The 18,842-nt window shown below is 37.4% G+C and overlaps 4 protein-coding genes across 4 annotated transcripts in view; 2 read left to right on the top strand and 2 right to left on the bottom strand.

Annotated features, from left to right (window-relative positions):
* Nucleotides 1-1,797, top strand: part of LOC134671383 (tubulin-specific chaperone cofactor E-like protein) — a 54,737-nt gene extending 52,940 nt beyond the window's left edge. Inside the window, exon 8 of the mRNA XM_063529222.1 lies at nucleotides 581-1,797. Coding sequence (XP_063385292.1) covers nucleotides 581-700 — 120 coding nt within the window. The 3' untranslated portion in view covers nucleotides 701-1,797. The remainder of the gene's footprint in view (nucleotides 1-580) is intronic.
* Nucleotides 1,798-3,303: 1,506 nt separating this feature from the next.
* Nucleotides 3,304-6,341, bottom strand: LOC134671382 (DNA repair protein Rev1). The gene has a single exon (XM_063529221.1). The coding sequence runs from the start codon at nucleotides 6,257-6,259 to the stop codon at nucleotides 3,524-3,526; it is 2,736 nt and encodes a 911-aa protein (XP_063385291.1). The 5' UTR covers nucleotides 6,260-6,341; the 3' UTR covers nucleotides 3,304-3,523.
* Nucleotides 6,342-6,650: 309 nt separating this feature from the next.
* Nucleotides 6,651-7,397, top strand: LOC134671103 (uncharacterized). The gene has a single exon (XM_063528883.1). It carries the CDS (start codon nucleotides 6,746-6,748, stop codon nucleotides 7,286-7,288), a length of 543 nt encoding a protein of 180 aa, XP_063384953.1. The 5' UTR covers nucleotides 6,651-6,745; the 3' UTR covers nucleotides 7,289-7,397.
* Nucleotides 7,398-14,120: 6,723 nt separating this feature from the next.
* Nucleotides 14,121-18,842, bottom strand: part of LOC134671598 (transcriptional regulator ATRX homolog) — a gene marked incomplete at its 3' end in the record, with an annotated part of 42,990 nt that continues 38,268 nt past the window's right edge. Inside the window, exons 25-29 of the mRNA XM_063529457.1 lie at nucleotides 18,135-18,268; nucleotides 17,037-17,060; nucleotides 16,062-16,146; nucleotides 15,237-15,346; nucleotides 14,121-14,270 (exon numbers count right to left, since the gene is read on the bottom strand). Coding sequence (XP_063385527.1) covers nucleotides 14,121-14,270; nucleotides 15,237-15,346; nucleotides 16,062-16,146; nucleotides 17,037-17,060; nucleotides 18,135-18,268 — 503 coding nt within the window. The remainder of the gene's footprint in view (nucleotides 14,271-15,236; nucleotides 15,347-16,061; nucleotides 16,147-17,036; nucleotides 17,061-18,134; nucleotides 18,269-18,842) is intronic.

Genomic DNA, 18,842 nt, shown 5'->3' with positions numbered 1-18,842 from the left:
TGAGTAGTGACCCTGCCTGTGAAGCCGATGGTCCTGGGTTCGAATCCCGATAAGAGCATTTATTTGTGTGATGAACACAAATATTTGTTCCTGGGTCATGGGTGTTTTCTATGTATATAAGTATGTATATTATGAAACTACACAACGGGACTTAATCGCGTATTTAAGTTTTTAAACAACAACGCCGTCCTCGAAACGTCGGAGGTAAATCTTAAAAACTTAAATACGCGATTAAGTCCCGTTGTGTAGTTTCATAATGTTAAATAATCGTGAAAGTTTAAATCAGTATGTATATTGTCGCCTAGCACCCATAGTACAAGCTTTGCTTAATTTAGGGCAAGGTTGATCTGTGTAAGTTGTCCCCTTATTTATTCATTTTAAATTTTATTGCACAAGAACAAGTCAAATTAGTAAAAAGTTAAAATGTGGACTTGATGATTTGAGGCATTTTCTACCAGTCAACCAGTCAGTTATATTTATTTTATTATTTTATTTTTGTAGCACATATTTTAGCTTGTTTTTTTTTTCTATACTTACTATATACCAAATTTATAAATTAAATTTCCTCGAGTGTCATCAGGGGCCGGAAGAGATGAAGTACCCGACCAAGCAGCTATATTCCTACAACATCCGGTCGGGCGACGAGATCATCATCGACTCGAAGCTGAAGCACTCGATCTCCGCCAACTCGACTGCGTGAGACGCCGTCGAGAACCCTTAGTTGCCAGCGTTGACGTTAAGTGAATATCATAGACAAAAATGCAATTTAGTCTATTTCATTTGGATCTGTAGTTACAATTTTAAAGTTGTCCGAGTTGTAGGAAGATCTTTTGAGTAATATTCGGAGACCTTAAACATTGGCAAATATTATTAAACAAATAACCGGGACATTCGTACGGCTAATGATGAGGTACCACTTTTTGTGTCTGTGGAATTATAAATCATAGTCGGAACGGTTTTCGAAACACATTTTTGCAGATTCTTTGCAGATCCATATGGAATAGGCTATAAAACCTAGTACTATGGTCCTGCTTGCAATCCTGTAAAAAAAGGAGCCATCTGAGAAAGTGATATATATGCAGATAATAATATTATTATCATCTCACTCTAGCGCAGCGGTAGGCAACCTTTTTTATTTAATTGAAAGCGATGATCGCGATCTACGCGGTAAAAATGCTAACTTTCGTGGACTGGAATTTTGACACAATTTGACATCAGAAAAATTATTAACACGTCTACGTATACTGTGGCCCACATGGCCCCATGCAGGGCCATCTAGTTTAACTGTCAAAACAATTGCTACCGTGAATTGCTCTACTTGCTCCAGCTATACTATGCAAAGTGTGCAAGCAACATTACATATGTAAATAGTTGATCAACGCAGTCAAACGGGCAACAAAAATTTAGATTCGAAGTTCTTAGCATTTCACCAATAGCAAAGTAGCTTTAAGTGCTAAAGCATATTTTTATATGAAATGCAAGTAGTTTATAAACGGGCCGCAGTTTCAAAAACCGGCCCTAACTTAAATGCCATGTGGTACATATTATTTTACTAGTGGAATTCAGTGGCGGGCAAAATGCCACGAACTATCCGTGATGCCATACGCATGTGTACGCGCAGGATATATAACATTTTCCATGCCATACGCGCAAGAGGGTCCCATATCCCATATAACATTTTCCATACAAGAACGGGGCACCATTTGCCACTGACCTCGGTTGATATGCCACTGAGAATAAAGCATTAATTTTAAGTGTTCTTTAGACTAACAAATGTGTTGTGGAATTACCCCCTTATTCATAAACCTTTACTAAAGTTGACAAGCCGATAATAATCGTTTGTCCCTTTCCATCATACCAATACGTCGGAAAGGGACAAACGATTATTATCGGTTTGTTAACTTTAGTAAACGTTTATGAATAAGGGGATTAGTGTTTTTTTTTTTACTTTTCTTAGATTTTTTTGTTGTTATTGTTATTTACCGTCAGACCATCAGACAAATACTTAGCTGAACTTATATTTTTTGTCACAAATAGTTTTAGGTTTAAACTTATGAAGTAAAAAGTACATTTTTATTAATTTCTTACAAATTTGATTTGTATACAACATATCGGATTATAGTTACATAAATTCCAATATTTTATGGAAATATGACTGTATCGAAATAATAAATGAACTTATATTTCTTAAAAATTAAGTGAAGATCAATGTATTACCTTTATTGCGATTTGCAACTGTGATATAAATTATAAATGTATTAACTTTGAAAAAAATAATTTACTTCTTGTGTTAAATATTATTTTTATGAATTCTCGTAGGTATATCTCGACATCTAACATTTTTCAGTAATGCGTCTAAATAAGTGTTTAACGAAACGTAAAGTGATACTAACTGCCATTTTATGAGTGATACCGTATTGGTACATTTAAAAGTTTACGATAATCAAGTTCTACCTACTTAAGATCATGTTCTTATTAAATCATAGTACATATTACACAATTCTACTTATTGTAACGGTAAAGCCACTGCGGCGCACGCTACGCACGAATAGAATATTATAAACTTCTTACGAAAAGGCCCTTCAATCAAATCATCTCAATTTGAAAACCCCATCTACCCGAATAATGAGTAGAGGGCTAATCAAAACTGTCTCTGTATTTGTTTAATTAAATCACGTTACTAGAAAAAAGTAAGAAATCTAATTTTTATTTGCAATATATTGGTAACTCGATTAGAGAATTAAACAATTGGCAAATTTAACCCCATTTTGTGAATCGTGCGTAATGTAGGTCGCTCCTGCAGTCCTCATGTAGGAGGAACTATTCTCATTTTAAAATAAATTTAATTATTATAACGGCAACAGAAATACATCATCTGTGAACATTTCAACTGTCTAGCTAGCACGGTTCATGAGATACAGCCGTGACAGACAGAGGAGTCTTAGTAAATAGGGTCCCGTTTTTTACCCTTTGGGTACGGAACCCTAAAAAACGTACGTAGCGTGACCGTGCGCTGCAATTGGCTGCACCCTGAATTTGCAATACAGTGTATCTGCTATTGGTTCAAGCAAATGTAAAAATTGTCCTGTGATGTCCAAAGCTGCCAAAGACGTTAAATGGTTAGTGTCTTCAATGGATGTATAATAATTGTATACTAACTTGCATGCACGACTGAATCTTGCATGGCAGCCTTATTAAAGTGATACATGCAATAACTTCGCTAAATTCATGTATCTGATATCGTAAGAAGTATATTAAATGGTCGTCTTATATAATAGAAACAATGGAAAATAAATAAAACAATTGTAACATTGTTTGTTTTATTTTGTAGCCTTTGATTATTTTTACGTTTTAGCATCTCACATCCCAACTCAATCATGATAATCATCATCAATTGTCAAGCCCACAGCGCCGAGAACGACTTCAGCTGTCGTAAGATAGATAGTACACCTTACATGAAGACATTGTCTTGATACTGGCAGTTATCAGTGACTCATCATTACCATCACGCTTAATTAAACCGTTAATTACCAACCCACAGCTTTTTGCCATAAACAGCGACCATCGCGTTCTGGACTTGTTCCATTATATTCTCATACACTTCCATCCAACTGCTGCTATTCATTTCGCGAATTCTTCTCCTCAGAAAGTTCAAAAGTATGTTTAATTTGTCTATGTTCTTGTTAATAACCATTTCTCGCATATATGTGACGATCAAATTAATATCGTAAGGCAAGGGAGTTTGGCCACTCTCTAACCATGCTCTTAGTAGTTCTCTTACTTTGTCCCATGGAAGATCTAGTAAACCCTGATTAGGAGAAGATTCTTTCTTAACTTCAGTTTCTTTTTTAACTTCCTTTTTTTCCTGTTTAACGACAGTCTGCACAGGTATAGGTGGTTTGTATGGGGGGTTGTAATTACTCTGTCCATGTAAAAATTTACTCATAAGGTTTTTTGAAGTTGATACCTGTGCTCTTAAAGATAGATTTTTGGGAGGTCTACCTCGCCTTTTCCCAGAGGCGACAGGTGAACTTTTATTGGAACCTATCACTGGAGATTTTTTGGGAGACTGTGCTTTTGTTTTTTTGGGTGTTGTTGGCTTTGGAACTGGCTCAGGTTTTACTTTATTGACGATTTCTGGGAGATTTACCGTATTTTTGCTTTCAGGTTTGATTGAGTTCGTATTGACAAGGAATTTGCTCATAGCTCCTTTCGGTTGAACCTTATTTGCTAGAGATTCTAATTTAGTGACTTGTATCCCTATACCTCTCATTTCTTTAGGGTCTATCTTCTGTTTGTTACAAAGAGATATTATTTCTCTAGTTATGATTTCCACATCGTTTGTAGCATTGAGTAAAGAAGTTGACTTGTTTATAACATTACAAAACCCATGCCCCATAAATTTTGCAGTTTCTACTGGTGCTTTTTCATCCCTTACCATTAGTTTTAGAGTGATACATTTTCCCACAACTTTAAATTGTACCATTCTTGTGTGGACTTCAGCTGACAATTGTTTTAAAAATTCTATGCATTGCTCATTATTCTCGAATCTAATTCCATAGTTAACTTCAGCTGATACAGATTTTCTCACTGTATGGAATGTTAGGGGATTATTATCTCGACCTCTACACTGATCATACAACTGAAGGCCTGTTTTTATACCCAGGTGTTGTTGCAAAGACACTAAACTGAGATTCTGTAAGGAGCCACATGTCTGATGACCAAGAGATTCCAATTTTGAAGCAGTTTGCCTCCCCACTCCAGGTAGATCCCTCAGTTTAATGTCAAAAATAAAATCTTCAACAAGATCTGCAGACAGGAAGAACTGGCCATCTGGTTTTGCTCGCTTTGTTGCTAACCTAGCCTGCAAGCGGTTACCTCCAAATCCAGTTGAACAAGGACACCCGGTTTTAGTCCTTATTTCTTCTCTCAAGATAGTTGCAAAGTCTTGAACAGTAATATCCAAATCCTTCAATAGCTCACTACAATCAACATACATTTCATCACAAGACACTGCCTCAATATTAAGAGTGTATTGAGCAACAGTGTTGTATAATGTGTAAGCCACTTCTTTATATCCATCAAAATCATACGGAATGGTTTGTATGTCTGGACATAATCTTAAAGCTGCACCCATGAACATACCATTGCTAATGCCCTTTGCTCGAGCCTCATATGAACATGACGCTATTTCACTCATAGACCCATATTTGTCATCCTCATCTCCAATAGCATCTACTCTAGTCTCCAATTTGATATCTTCATTTATACCAGTGGCTTTTTCTAATTTTTTAGCTTGCTTTTCTCTGTATAAATTGAATTCAGTATCCCTGTCTACTCCAGCCCTTTTGGGTCTGCCTTGTCCGCCCTTGGAATGTGTGACAGCCACAGGCTTCCCTCGCAGCTCTGGTCTCTTTCGTAACCCTACTGATACAAAGAAACAGTCCATATCTATATGCATGATTGTTTTTCCACCCTCAAATGTTACTTGTGACAGACAATTGGCATTATTTAATGCAAGAACTTTCTCCTTTAATTGTGTTCGAGTAGGAAATTCAAAACTGCCTGTCTCTCTTAGATCATTTACGTGTTGTTTAAAGCATGCTCCGAGTTGTGAAATATGATGTAATCGAGAATTATTATAAAATTCTGAAATAAAATTAGGATCCGCTGCTGTTTTTGTTGAGTGGTCTGTCCTTTTGGGCAAATCTTCTGATACATTATTTATTGGCTTAGTGTTAACAACATTTGGAACATCATCTAACTTCTCATTATTACTTTTACTGACAGTGCTCTGCATACTTGAAGGCTTACTATCAACTTCAGAATCACTTTTGACTTTAGCAAAGTTAAGTCGAGGTTGCAATCTGGAGTTCCCATACAGTAAGTAATCCCTATAATTCAGCAGCTTATTGGCAGATATACTGTCTGTAATCCATTCTGGCCTAACGACTTTGACTAACGACATATTCTTTACTTTGGTGTCAGGTAAATTTGATGCTATAATAAAATCATCACTACGCTGGTAAGTGTGATAAACGCCGCCATGCTTTGCCATAAGAGTTTTCAGTTCGTCTGCAGAGGGGATTGTGTATCCATTAACAAATATGCTTACCCCACTGAATATATCCGACAATTTCTCTTGTTCACTGCCCACTCTGGAGGAAAACTGCTCTTCCAATTTGGAAATTTTCGCGTTCATGTAACCGCCCCAGGCTTCGAAGCCATTGTCAGGAAATTTATCATCGCGTCGCCTCATACTTTGGAGCCGTATTAAAATCAACTATTAAAAAAATAAATAATTATAGTTTTTGCGCAAAATGTACTGTTCCCGCGTCGTAGTAACGGTAGTAACGTCAGTTTGACATTTTAACTGTTAGTGTTGTCAGTTCACACAATATTTGAAACCCTTAATTTGGTGGAAATATGAGCAGCAAACAAAGAGTAGTGTAATATTAATTACTTACTGATTGCTGTATTACCACACACCATCATTTCTACGATTGAGAGTGAAATCACTGATCCATGGAGCGCACCCGGTATTTCTTTGAACCAAGGTTGCGGTCCGGTACGCCCGTCTGTAAGAGCTTTAAACCTGGCAACCATAGAGCATAGAGTGAGATGTGTACGATTGGATTGACATTTGACAGCCGAAGCCCATTCAAACAAACGGCGGTTATCTCGTCAGTTTATATCCGAGAAAATAAATATATTGTTCTCAAAAGAACAATAATCTTATAGCAGAATGTCTGTGATTGAAGAAGCAACGGTAATTGCCCCATGGGTTGGACCTACAACAAGCAGTAACTTTTTATCCGTAGTTGTACTATCATCAAATGTTGACATCATCGAAAAGATATCCAAAGCTCTTACAGATGTACATGCCCAGGGAAATTTCAGGTGGAAACTGTCAATCTTACGTTCTTTCCATTTAGAAGAAGTCGTGGAACACTCCGATTTAGTTGGAAGAGTTTCTATCGACTTTGTTATACTGGGCTTGGATACCAGTCGAGTATTCTGCCTTGAATGGGCTAAGAAGGTTTTGATGCAAGTACACCCTGACCTGAGGAGTCGTCGAGTTATTCTTGTAAATTCTAGTGGATTACCACCAAATTCTATGGCAGTGAATGTCGGTGAACTAGTGGCTTTCAAAAGTTATTTCAGTCTTGACATGATGACGGCAGATGTGTTCAAGTCTGATGATGCAAGGTTCTTGGCGCGGCGGCTGCTAAAATACATCGAAGTGTCTATTGGTGTTAAGACTGGCATACCTAATTTAAATGTTTAAAAATATGTTTATATGTTATTGCAAATACCATATGAAAATGAATGAATTATGAAATGATTACTTTTAGTGATTGATTAGTAATTATCATTAAATGTTTACATACCACAACAGTATTTTATGCTTATTCTTTTAACCCTAGACTTAAACTGCTTGTTAATACTTTTTTTTGACAAGCAGAAGTAGGGTCAAGCAATAAGTGAATTAAATATTTGTCCGAGCCACTTTAGCAGATTTTTGTTTTTTTAACTCTGAAATATGCAGTTTTGGACACCGACTTGCTATATGCGCAAAGTAGACATAAAATCTAATACAATTGTGGAACATCATTAGAAGTCATTACTGTGCCACAGACAAGGTTTATGTCTACACTAGCTGTTGCCCGCGACTTCGTCCGCGTGGAATCTTATCTTCAACATTTTACATCTTTAGTAGGTACCTATAATTTTCATATCCAAGCAATGTTGAAATTAAGTACTTTTCTTTTTTAGCAAGTTGTATGAAGTTTTAAGTCAAGTGGATTTTGATGTTGGTTGCTGAAATTACTTTTCTTGTATTCTCATAATAGGTACTTACCTATGCCCTTATACAAAGATTCAAGTTCCGCATTCCGCACTCACAATATATCTGATCTCTATACAAACTTTCAACACCTTTCTCACCACCTTGGGGGATGATTTTCAAAAATGCTTGAATTAGTTTTCATGTTTTTTAATTTATTACCTTTTTTCCAAAAAGTTAAAGTTCCTAGCTTAAAATTAAATTTACACCCCAAGACGAATTTTCATCCCCTAATTAGCCCCCTTAGGGATTGAATTTCCAAAAACGTTGCAATTACTTTTTTTTGTAATCGGCTATTATGTCTTTCTAAGAAGTTTCAAAGCATTTGTAATGAATTCAAACTTTGAACCCCATTTTAACCATGTTAGGGGGATGAATTGTACAAAACGCTGAAATTACTTTTATTGTCTTCTAATAATATACCTAAATACAAAGATTCAAGTCCCGCGCTCGAAAAAATGTTTGATATACATACAAACTTTCATCCCCTTTTTAACCCCCTTAGGGGTTGAATTTCCAAGAACGTTGCAATTACTTTTTTTTTGTAATCGGCTATTATGCCTTTCTAAGAATTTTCAAAGCATTTGTAATGGATTTAAACTTTCAACCCCTTTTTAACCCTGTTAGGGGATGAATTTTAAAAAACGCTGAAATTACTTTTCCTGTCTTCTAATAATATCCCTAAATACAAAGATTCAAGTCCCACACTCGAAAAAATGTTTGATATCCATACAAACTTTCAACCCCTTTTTCACCACCTTACGGGTTGAATTTTCAAAAATGCTGAAATTAGTTTTCTTGTATTTTGATAATATATCTTTTAACGAAGTTTCAAATTCGTAGCTGAAAAGAAAACTTTAACCCCATACAAACTTTCATCCCCTTTTTTAACCCTGTTAGGGGATGAATTGTACAAAACGCTGAAGTTACTTTTATTGTCTTCTAATAATATACTTAAATACAAAGATTCAAGTCCCGCGCTCGAAAAAATGTTTGATATCCATACAAACTTTCAACCCCTTTTTCACTACCTTAGGGGTTGAATTTTCAAAAATGCTGAAATTAATTTTCTTGTATTTTGATAATATATCTTTTTAACGAAGTTTCAAATTCGTAGCTGAAAAGAAAACTTTAACCCCATACAAACTTTCATCCCCTTTTTGACCCTGTTAGGAGATGAATTTTACAAAACGCTGAAATTTCTTTTTATTGTTTTCTAATAATATCCCCAAATACAAAGATTCAAGTCCCGCGCTCGAAAAATTTTTTGATATCCATACAAACTTTCAACCCCTTTTTCACCACCTTGGGGATGAATTTTCTAAAACGCTGAAATTAGTTTTCTTGTAGTTGAATTTGATACTTTTTTACAAAGTTTCAAGTACCTAACTAAAAATAAAATTTGCACCCGAAGACGAAATTTCATCCCCTTTTTAACCCCCTTAGGGGTAGAATTTCCAAAAACGTTGCAATCACTTTTTTTCTAATTGGCTATTATGCCTTTCTACGAAGTTTCAAAGCATTTATAATGGATTAAAATTTTCAACCCCTTTTTAACCCTGTTAGGGGATGAATTTTACAAAACGCTGAAATTACTTTTCCTTTCTTCTAATAATATCCCTAAATACAAAGATTCAAGTCCATCGCTTGAAATTTTTTTTGATATCCATACAAACTTTCAACCCCTTTTTCACCACCTTAGGGGATGAATTTTCAAAAACGCTGAAATTAGTTTTCTTATATTTTATTAATATATCTTTTTACGAAGTTTCAAATTCCTAGCTTAAAAGAAAACTTTAACCCCATACAAACTTTCATCCCCTTTTTAACCCCCTTAGGGGATGAATTTTGAAAAATCCTTTCTTAGTGGATCCCTAGACCTTATAAGGAATCTAGTTGCCAAATTTGGACTTTCTAGTCCCAGTGGTTTGGGCTGTGCGTTGATTTAAGTCAGTCAGTCAGTCAGTCAGTCAGTCAGTCAGGTCTTTCACGTTTATATATATAGATTTAATTACACAAACGGGTCTACCACGATATAATTTCATTGTTTTTACCTTTAATTCCGACGTTTCAGCTGAGTTGCAATATGTGTACAAAACGCGAGAATTTAAAGTGTTATAAGGTTTATGTCCTAAAAACCAATATTAATACCTAAGATACAAGTATTAAGTTACTTAGTGTAGGTATTGATGTTAAATAATGTTAGAGCCAGTTACAATAATTGCTTTCAAGATCTTTTATTTTATGTTTACTTTTCTAAACCACTGTGATTGTATAATATTTAAGTAACTATTTAAGCGTATTATGATTGTATTAATTTTTGGATATTTTTCAATGAAATAAATTTTACCTTATCTTATCTTTTTATCTTACCAACACCACTTTCTGCCCTCGGTACCTACCATGCATAACAATAACAAGTCCTATGTTTAAACCGGTTTTCTAATTTGACTTGTTTGTAATGGAGCAGATTTATTTATAACTTTACAGAGGTCAGCTTCAATTGCATGAGACCATTCACCAAACGTATCTGCTACCCTGGATTACTCTTCGATATAGAGATATCCCCCTTGGACCTCCATACGTGCCGGTTGGAAGCGACCCATACCCTATGCCTATGTTCAGCAGTGGACGTCTTATGGCTGAGATGATTGATTGATTGATAGAGATATATCTCTACGGTTCATGTTCAAATCAGTATGTATTGATAGTTAGGCAGCCTGGGAGTAACGGCATAGAATAGTTAAACACAAACTGCAAAGTTATTAAGTTAAGGTGTTAAGTTATTAGAGACCTAGCCAAGTTGCTTGGAGTTTTAGGAAGTGCAAAGGTAAAAATAAAGGTATTTGCTTCCAACTAAAAACAACATAATACACATTTCTGAATTCTTTATTATAGATTGTACTACAAAATAATAGGAAGTTTTCTACAGTTACAATTATATATTACATAAATAGTGAAACAATTACAGCAGTCCTCACTCAGCTCAAGGTCCAGATAAGAACAAGTAACCATACAAATACAAAACAATACTCCCTACAGGATGCAAGACATGGAAACTAATATAAATTATAAATTACTGAATACTGCTCATTTCCTATCATATTTGTGTAACTATAAATTATTATTGTAAGCATAAAATAATCTGTAAAAAAATCTAAACCATATAAAAATCAACATTCAGAATGTTTCAAAAGTATATTTTTAGCGGCTCTCAAATAAAACACTACTACACCTGTGAATAGGTACATTATTTAACGCTACATTAGATATATCTATAATTGCTGAACCTAACATTAAAGTCACGTTGGTGACTCATTAAAATAAACGTATACAAAAACATTATATTAGGCAATATCACAACTAAATCACCTGCTCGCTGCAGGTCAAATAAATTAACTACGAAATGTCATGTTGTAGGACATGCAAGACATGCCGCTGGCGCAATATTAATGAGTTCTATCTTACATCTTCAAGATAGTTGAAATTCGACTTATTCAAATTTCAGCTTGATAAAAGTGAAACCAGGCGTGAGAACTCCGCGATTTCGTCGCTTTGCTACAGGTAGCTAAAAGTACATCCGCTCGACCACAATTTTGGGGTTTGCCATAAGCCGCGCGTGGCGCTGTCGCCACCTAGCGGCCATATCTGTGCTGATCGTAACAGACGCGTTTTGTTAGAGAGTGAGTCTTCTGTACCTAGTACTATTATTTATTCTGTGGTGAAACATAGAACCCTGTAATATTGGGCCAGCGATGTGGTAGGCAGCATAACGCATTCACTGCCACCGACGCATATATGCGTCACCGTGACTTTCACCCTGTGCCTTTGACGCACAGACGCGTAGTGACAGCAAGTGCGGCACCTGGTGAATGTCCAGGATAAGAGGGTGGCAGTGAATGCGATAAGGTTGTGACAACAATATTTATTCTACTCTCAGTGGTCTTAATTTCCGCCAAACCTTATCTGCTCCACCATTGTCACAAAGTACAATTAATTAATCGTCAAGTCTTCACCAAACTCAAAAGACAATGCCAAACAATTTCTAAAAACAATTAATTACTATTATATTAAGTATGTCAATTTGAATTATCCATTTATAAATTTTGCTGCAATGTGCTATTTTATTAAAGAAAGTACAAGTAATTATAATCAGTCAAACATAATGTATGTTTAAAAGATAGTAGTCACAGCAAAAAAGTTTTATTTAATACTGGGGCTGCTCAGATAAGTCACGGTGTGGACTCGTATTCAAACTTATTGTAACATATTGTATAAAACATCAAATCTACTCATATATGTAGTAAACCAGCGCTAGATGTCAATTTATTTGCGAAAACAAAAATGTTGGCAAGCTTTTGTCCTCCTACTCTAAAATAAAAAATAGTTCTTTCCTCAAATTGGTGTTTCCCTTACTAATCAGTAGTTCGTAAGACTAAGGGGTAAGTGTGTATTTTAATTGTGCAGATATTAAGATTTCCCATATACCCTCTTTAGGATAGTGGTATGATGTTAAACACTGAAGTAATCTAACTACTGACATATAACACAGCTTAATACTATTTTCCTGTACCGAGAGATATATTTTAAAGTATTAATGTCACACTCATTCCTTCGAGCGGTTTTGCAACATCGATGTTATTGAATAATTTAACGCGCAAAGGTCCGCCGGCATCGCGGTGTAATATTAAAAATACTATAACTAGTAATATCAACTATGTTTAATTAAAATTTCAGTTGATTCGCAAGCTGTAAGTCAGCAAGATATACGTATCATATAAATGCTATTCGATGCAAGCGGCCCTTCCAAAGGTCGCAGTTCGCTTCAACGCAACCCAATACGCTTAAACACGACAATGAGTATAAAAGCAGATCTACTATTGTTCAGGAATGTTGCGTTTACACGAAAGAGAACCTTATTAGTAATGTAATAAGTTATATCCAGTCCCGGAGAAATCGTCACGTTTCAATTTGAGCACGACTTACATATCCAGTCTAAATAGTCGACGCCTTAGGCTCTAGCTTCGTGTAAAGAAAATAATGTGGAAACGAGATATGCGACCGTAGCCCATGGGAGAGACGAAGTATATTAGTTATAGACAAATAACAGCGATTTCAACACCTGAACAGTATGGAGTTTAGCAAAAATGAGTCATCCTACATCCATTTTGCAATAAAATGTCAACTTTATGCGTAAATTTTTAGAGTTGATATCTTATTGAAAAATTAATGTGGGTTGACACATTATTTCGTATCAGCATCCTATGTGCTGCATATTTTAAACGGTAGTTCAGCTGTTAAAACCAGCGATATATTGCGTTTTTCCGCCTTTTGTCTATATTTTACGAGTTAAAATAAGATTGAAGGTAGAAAATGAGATTCTTGATATGTAGTGGAGCGTAAAGCCTGAAGGCGGAATGTCGGTTGTGTCCGTAGCGGGACAGCCCGGATCCGGGCCCGGGGTATGTACACGTGCGGTATGACTCCACATTTGGTTCGCGGCGCGGCGGCGGCGCTCGCGTCGATCCATACACCATAGCACCTATATATCGTTCACTGTACACATCTGTTCACTATACACTTTGGCGACCCTGAAACAAAAGAAATATTAAATTTAAATACGTTTGGGAAGAAGGGTGTTTAAAAAATATGGTCTAGTTTAGTGTTTTTAAACCTGTGGCTGGGCGTCGGGACGGCTTGCGAAGATTTAGTTAGAAAAGAAGAAAATATGTCCTTTTACAGACAACGATGAGTAAGGATATTGGTCGAGATTTGAGATGAGTGTAGTTTGCACATTTTAGTTTTTAAAAATCTTGTTACAAGTTAATATTTGCTATATAATGTATAGTAAAAGTGTTACGTAAGAGGCTACGTGTACATCAGTACGTCGTCAATGTTTAGCATAGTCTTGAAATTGTCGGTGTTCGTGGTTCCATTCGTTTTTGTAAACCGACGGATCTCAAAGCGAGGGACACTACGCGAACTCTCGGGGGTCAGTAGTCGGCGATCGCAAACGGGTTCACCACAAGTATAACCCCAGATTTATGGGGAGCGTCATGCGTCTGTTGCGTTTTCGTCACGCGGTTCGCAGGAGTCTGGATAAAAAGTTAGAGAAAACCCGGTTGAAATAGTTCAGGCGTACCTCTGGTGTTTAGTCGGAGTCGGCGAGGTTGACAACGTCGCCCTGCTGGGGCGCGCGCGGCTGCAGCGGCGGGCGGCCGCGCGGGCGCCCGGCCCCCGCCCCCGCCGCCGCCCCGGCCGCCGCCAGCCCCGCCGCCCCCGCCCCCGCCCCCGCCGGCGCGCCCCCCGCAGCCCCCGCGCCGCCGCCCCCACCCAGCAGGAACTCGCGCGCGCGCTGCTGCTGCAGCGCCATGGCCACCGGGTCGCGGCTGCCCAGCCCGCCCGCGTAGTACTTCGCGCCCATCTGGAAAGTGAACCACGTCACAGAATAAATAATACTACTAGGTGCAGAAGACTCACTCTCTAACAAAACGCGTCTGTCACGATCGGCCCAGATATGGCCGCTAGGTGGCGACAGCGCCACGCGCGGCTTATGGCGAACCCCAAAATTGGGTTCGAACGAATGGACTTTTAGCTACCTGTAGCGAAGCGACAAAATCGCAGAGTGAGACACGCCTGACGACGTTTGTAATCGTTCACTTAACGACCTGCGCGCGGCCGGCAGGCCCCGTGCATGAATGGACTAATGGAAGCGGCATAAGAGCCATCAAATTTTTGACGCGAGGCGTAAATGTGTCGTTTATGCTTCCGATGTAACCCACGAGATAGCAGAACCTAATATGCACAAGAAAAGTTACCGACGAGAAAGGTAGCACTCGCTTTGGCAATGTACATGTGCACATATGTTTCCGATTCAAGCCACAAAATGACAGACCATCCAACGCGCACGATCCCTATTCCCTATACTTTCTATCTTTATGCTGACTCTATAATTTTAAAACCTAAATTTCTGATCCTAAATCTCACCCTGTGACCGAAATCATAAGCCTAATAAAAATATAAAATGTTTCCACCCATTCAAAAATTTTAGCTCGAAGGCTCTCCAGCGCCCATACACCTCTTCCGGCCCGCGAAAAAAACTTCATTCGAATCAAATCATTTGAATATCCCTATTTTAACTCATTACGATAAAGTATTACAATGTTGAGGCTCGAAAGTAAAATACGTAAAGAACAAATTCTCCAGTTCCACATTTAAACCGCAAATCAATAATATCCATGATAAATAACATCAAACAACAACTCAGAAACTAGTTAATAGCAATATGTAATGAACCTTCGTGGACGTCAGCTGCCGCTCTGTTAGTTGCCACCCAAAACATTATTTTTTGTCTAATGGTCAGATGAAATAACATTATCTGGTGACTTACATTGTGTTGCTGCTGCATGAGCTGCTGCAACCGCATCTGCTGCTGCTGCTGCTGCTGGCGCTGCCACGGCGGCTCGTACTGCAGACTGCTACTCGTGCTCATGCCACCGGCTAAACAAAAATACACGTACGTAAATAACGAAAAACATTCCCATAGAAAATACTCAACTATTCATCATTTTGAATCACAATGGCTTACTAAAATAAGTATTTCCTAAAATATTTTGAATAAAGGATGTTGAAAAATTATAATGTTGCAGAAATAACGTAGTAATCTCAAAGCACCAACGCAATAATCATTTGATACAGTGATATAGTTCTGAAGACCACTGCTAGCTTCATTCATAATTTGACATATAATTTTACATCAGTTAGATTAGGCGGACATTCTAGTGGCATTGGTAGAAATTTTATTTGGTATCAAGCAGAAACGTCTATGAAGGATGCTAATAAGATTGGAAACAAATTAAAAGTGGTAAATTCACTTGGGTGGGACCTGAACCCACGCCCACTGGATGGCTAGCCCAATGCTCTGCCATCTGAGCCACCAAGACCATACCCAAAATCAGCGAATATACATATATTCTAAACTTAATGAGTAGGTGTAACAAAGGTTCAGTTAAAACGTATTAATACCGTGCGCATTAATATCTTAATTCACTAATTAGATTACCGATATTGTACTTTCTAAAAACCAAGATTTATCACGTGTAAGGGTGGTATTCCACCTATCCAATATCTTTGTCCAATGTGTATTGCGTCTCACATTTTGCTTCAATAAGAGTGAGACGCACTGACATTGGACAAAGAAACAAACCTAACTCACCAGGATTCATGACGGGATTCATCATGGAGGGGTTCATCATGCCGGGCTGCGCGTACTTGTAGATCTCGCTCATCTTCTGCATCAGCTGCGCAACAAACGTAAACTCTCCTCGTTATAGGAACCTCGCTCTACACACTAACTACTATAGCGGTGCGGTGGTCCTGCAGTCTAACTAGGCCTACTAACTTCAGAATTCCTGTATACACATCTCTGTTACTTCAATATACAAGAGTAATGGAGACATACAGAATCTTTAGATTCAGAAGTTAAGTAGGCCCGCAGCGTAGAGGAAAGTATAGTGTCAATATTGCTATAAATGTGGGCAAAAACCTCCGTTTGCTCTAAACTAAACAAAGGGGCTGAGGGCTGGTAAACTTTGTTTTTAAAGGCATTTTTGTCTGTCTCGTCTTTGCCTTGCCTTATGGCCTTATATTCAATTTTGCTTCAATTTTTGATTATTTAATAAGTATCAGAATGTATTATGTGTATGTTTTTTATTTAATTTACATCCGATTTTACTATGAGTATGTGGTATCATGTGTAATGGTCGAAAAAAGTCACGCATTTAGAATCTAATGGAATAAAAACTGAACTTTAAGTTCGGAATCTCATTAAGTAATGTTATAGCAATATTGGACATTCCTTGCCCCCAAAAAGTGTTAGATTGCAGGGTATAGTGAAAATACAATAGTATTGCTTACGGCCGGTTGAGACTATTAGATTATTTTGCTTTGCCCTAAAGTCTAGATACACTGTAACAATTTGGACACTTATTTGCTTTAATTTTATGTGATTTAAAGGGTCTTTATCTTTACGTAAGTTATGAAACAAGTCTCAACACGACCGAAGCGAATCTCACAACGGCATTTTAACGGTACAGATAGAAAACGCCGTCGTGAAAGAAAAAAGTCATGCTGTAACATAGTCCCTACAGAGGCTATACTGGATAAACAAAGAATAAGGACGCCAACTTACGCCATAATCATATCCACCGAACATCTGGACAAATAAATGTGATATGATTAATGTAATTTAATGTAAAAGTGCCCAATAAGGCAATATAGCTTGTATAGTGAATTGTGTTATCGTTTGGTATAGGGTAAGTTGTTACTCCTTAATTATGTACACAATTTGTTAAATAATTTACAAATTCATAATACTATTGTGTATTAGTGTTTAGTAGATAATTAATTCTAGCTGGCTATAAATGATTATTGACTATAATTTTGAACATAGCCTTAGGTATGCTATAATTCCCACTGCAAGTAAGTATGCTAACATAATTGACGATGAAAGCATTATCAAACTTTAAAGTTTTAAGCTAACCTTTTAACCTATTAGTTCAAACTTTCAGAGGAAGGATCGATAAGTTATGTTATAAAATAAATTTAGGTGGTACTTTTTGGAAAACCGATCAATTCGCAATGTCTTCTTCCAGTTTGGAATATGAACAAAAAATGGGGTTGGCCGGTGGAAGTTTTTAGCAGATGGCGCCATCATAGCTTGCCCCGTCAATCCCTAGAATTATGTCAAATTTAAGTTTTTTTAAAACCTTGGATGCCAGCCCTTTAAGCCAAATCTCATAGAAAAAGGGGCAAGCTATGATGGCGCCATCTATGCAAACCTTTGACAGTTGCCAACCCCATTGTACCGGAGTTGTCAGGAGGATAAGATAATTGATACTGAAATTAAATCATGCGACTTGGATTTATAGTCAGTCATAGTCATGGCACAGGTAAATTAGCTGGTATGGCATTAATTTGTACAGCGAGAACCGAGATTTTCCTCTCCCGGCACCGTTGTTGCAGCAAACTAGTACTGGAAGCATGCCTTATCCTATATCTGTTATCGATCCTTGCATCTGAATAAACATGTTCTATTGTGTAAGAATGTCCTATAACCTCCAGCCGCCCAGAGACCTATAAAAAGGTCTCCTGTTCCATTCTAATTTGAACTTTGTGTTGACAAAATAAAATTTCATTTTGCTTGGCAAGGTTTGACGTATGGGCGGCTAGAAGATAATATTTATTTATTATTGACCAGTGGGTATGGCCGCTGTGGGCAGTAACTCACCCCGGGGTTGGCGTTGCAGATGATGGGCAGCATGTCCCGGATCTGGTTGTCGTTGATGTTGGGCATGTCCTTGCGGATCATGGCGGCCAGCGCGGCGTACGCTAGCTGCTGTTGCTGCTGCTGCAGGAGGCTGGCTGCTGGGCATACAATATAATCATAAGCGGTACTATTTAGGGACCATTTAATTACTTTCCTTAACAAAATATTAGCAATGATGATGACGATGATGATGATGGAATCCTGTTATCCCTCATCAGGGACATAGGGCTCTCAGAAGGGTTCTCCACTGTTGTCGATCCTGCGCTGCGCAAATATTAGCAATAAAATAAAATAAAAACATTCATTTAGATGAAATAAACCCTATTATACAAACGTTTTTCTTCTGCCAAACTGCAGGGCAGTTTGTTGGGAGAGGGAACTCCCTTAAACATAGATGGATAGACTTAGCTAATTGCCTAATTAATTACCAACCTTATTAAAAGAAAGAACATATTTTCAAATAAGGAAAAGAAAGCCCCGGCCCTCTTTTTTTCTTTTGCCACGTCCTGTTACGTTCCGCCTGAGTCAGATTTTCTCGTGCCCACCACGCCTTTTGCTTTGTGCACAGCCCGTGCAGTAACCATCTTACGAATTCGCAGTTATAAATTTTGACATATAAGTAGAAAAACAGCTATGAGGATAGAATTTAGAACAGTAGTATAAAAGACA

Source organism: Cydia fagiglandana, chromosome 15 (genome assembly GCF_963556715.1).
Source record: "Cydia fagiglandana chromosome 15, ilCydFagi1.1, whole genome shotgun sequence".
NCBI classification, from domain to species: domain Eukaryota; kingdom Metazoa; phylum Arthropoda; class Insecta; order Lepidoptera; family Tortricidae; genus Cydia; species Cydia fagiglandana.
The sequence above is the reverse complement of the archived record's forward strand: the minus strand, read 5'-3'. Positions and strand labels throughout refer to the sequence as shown.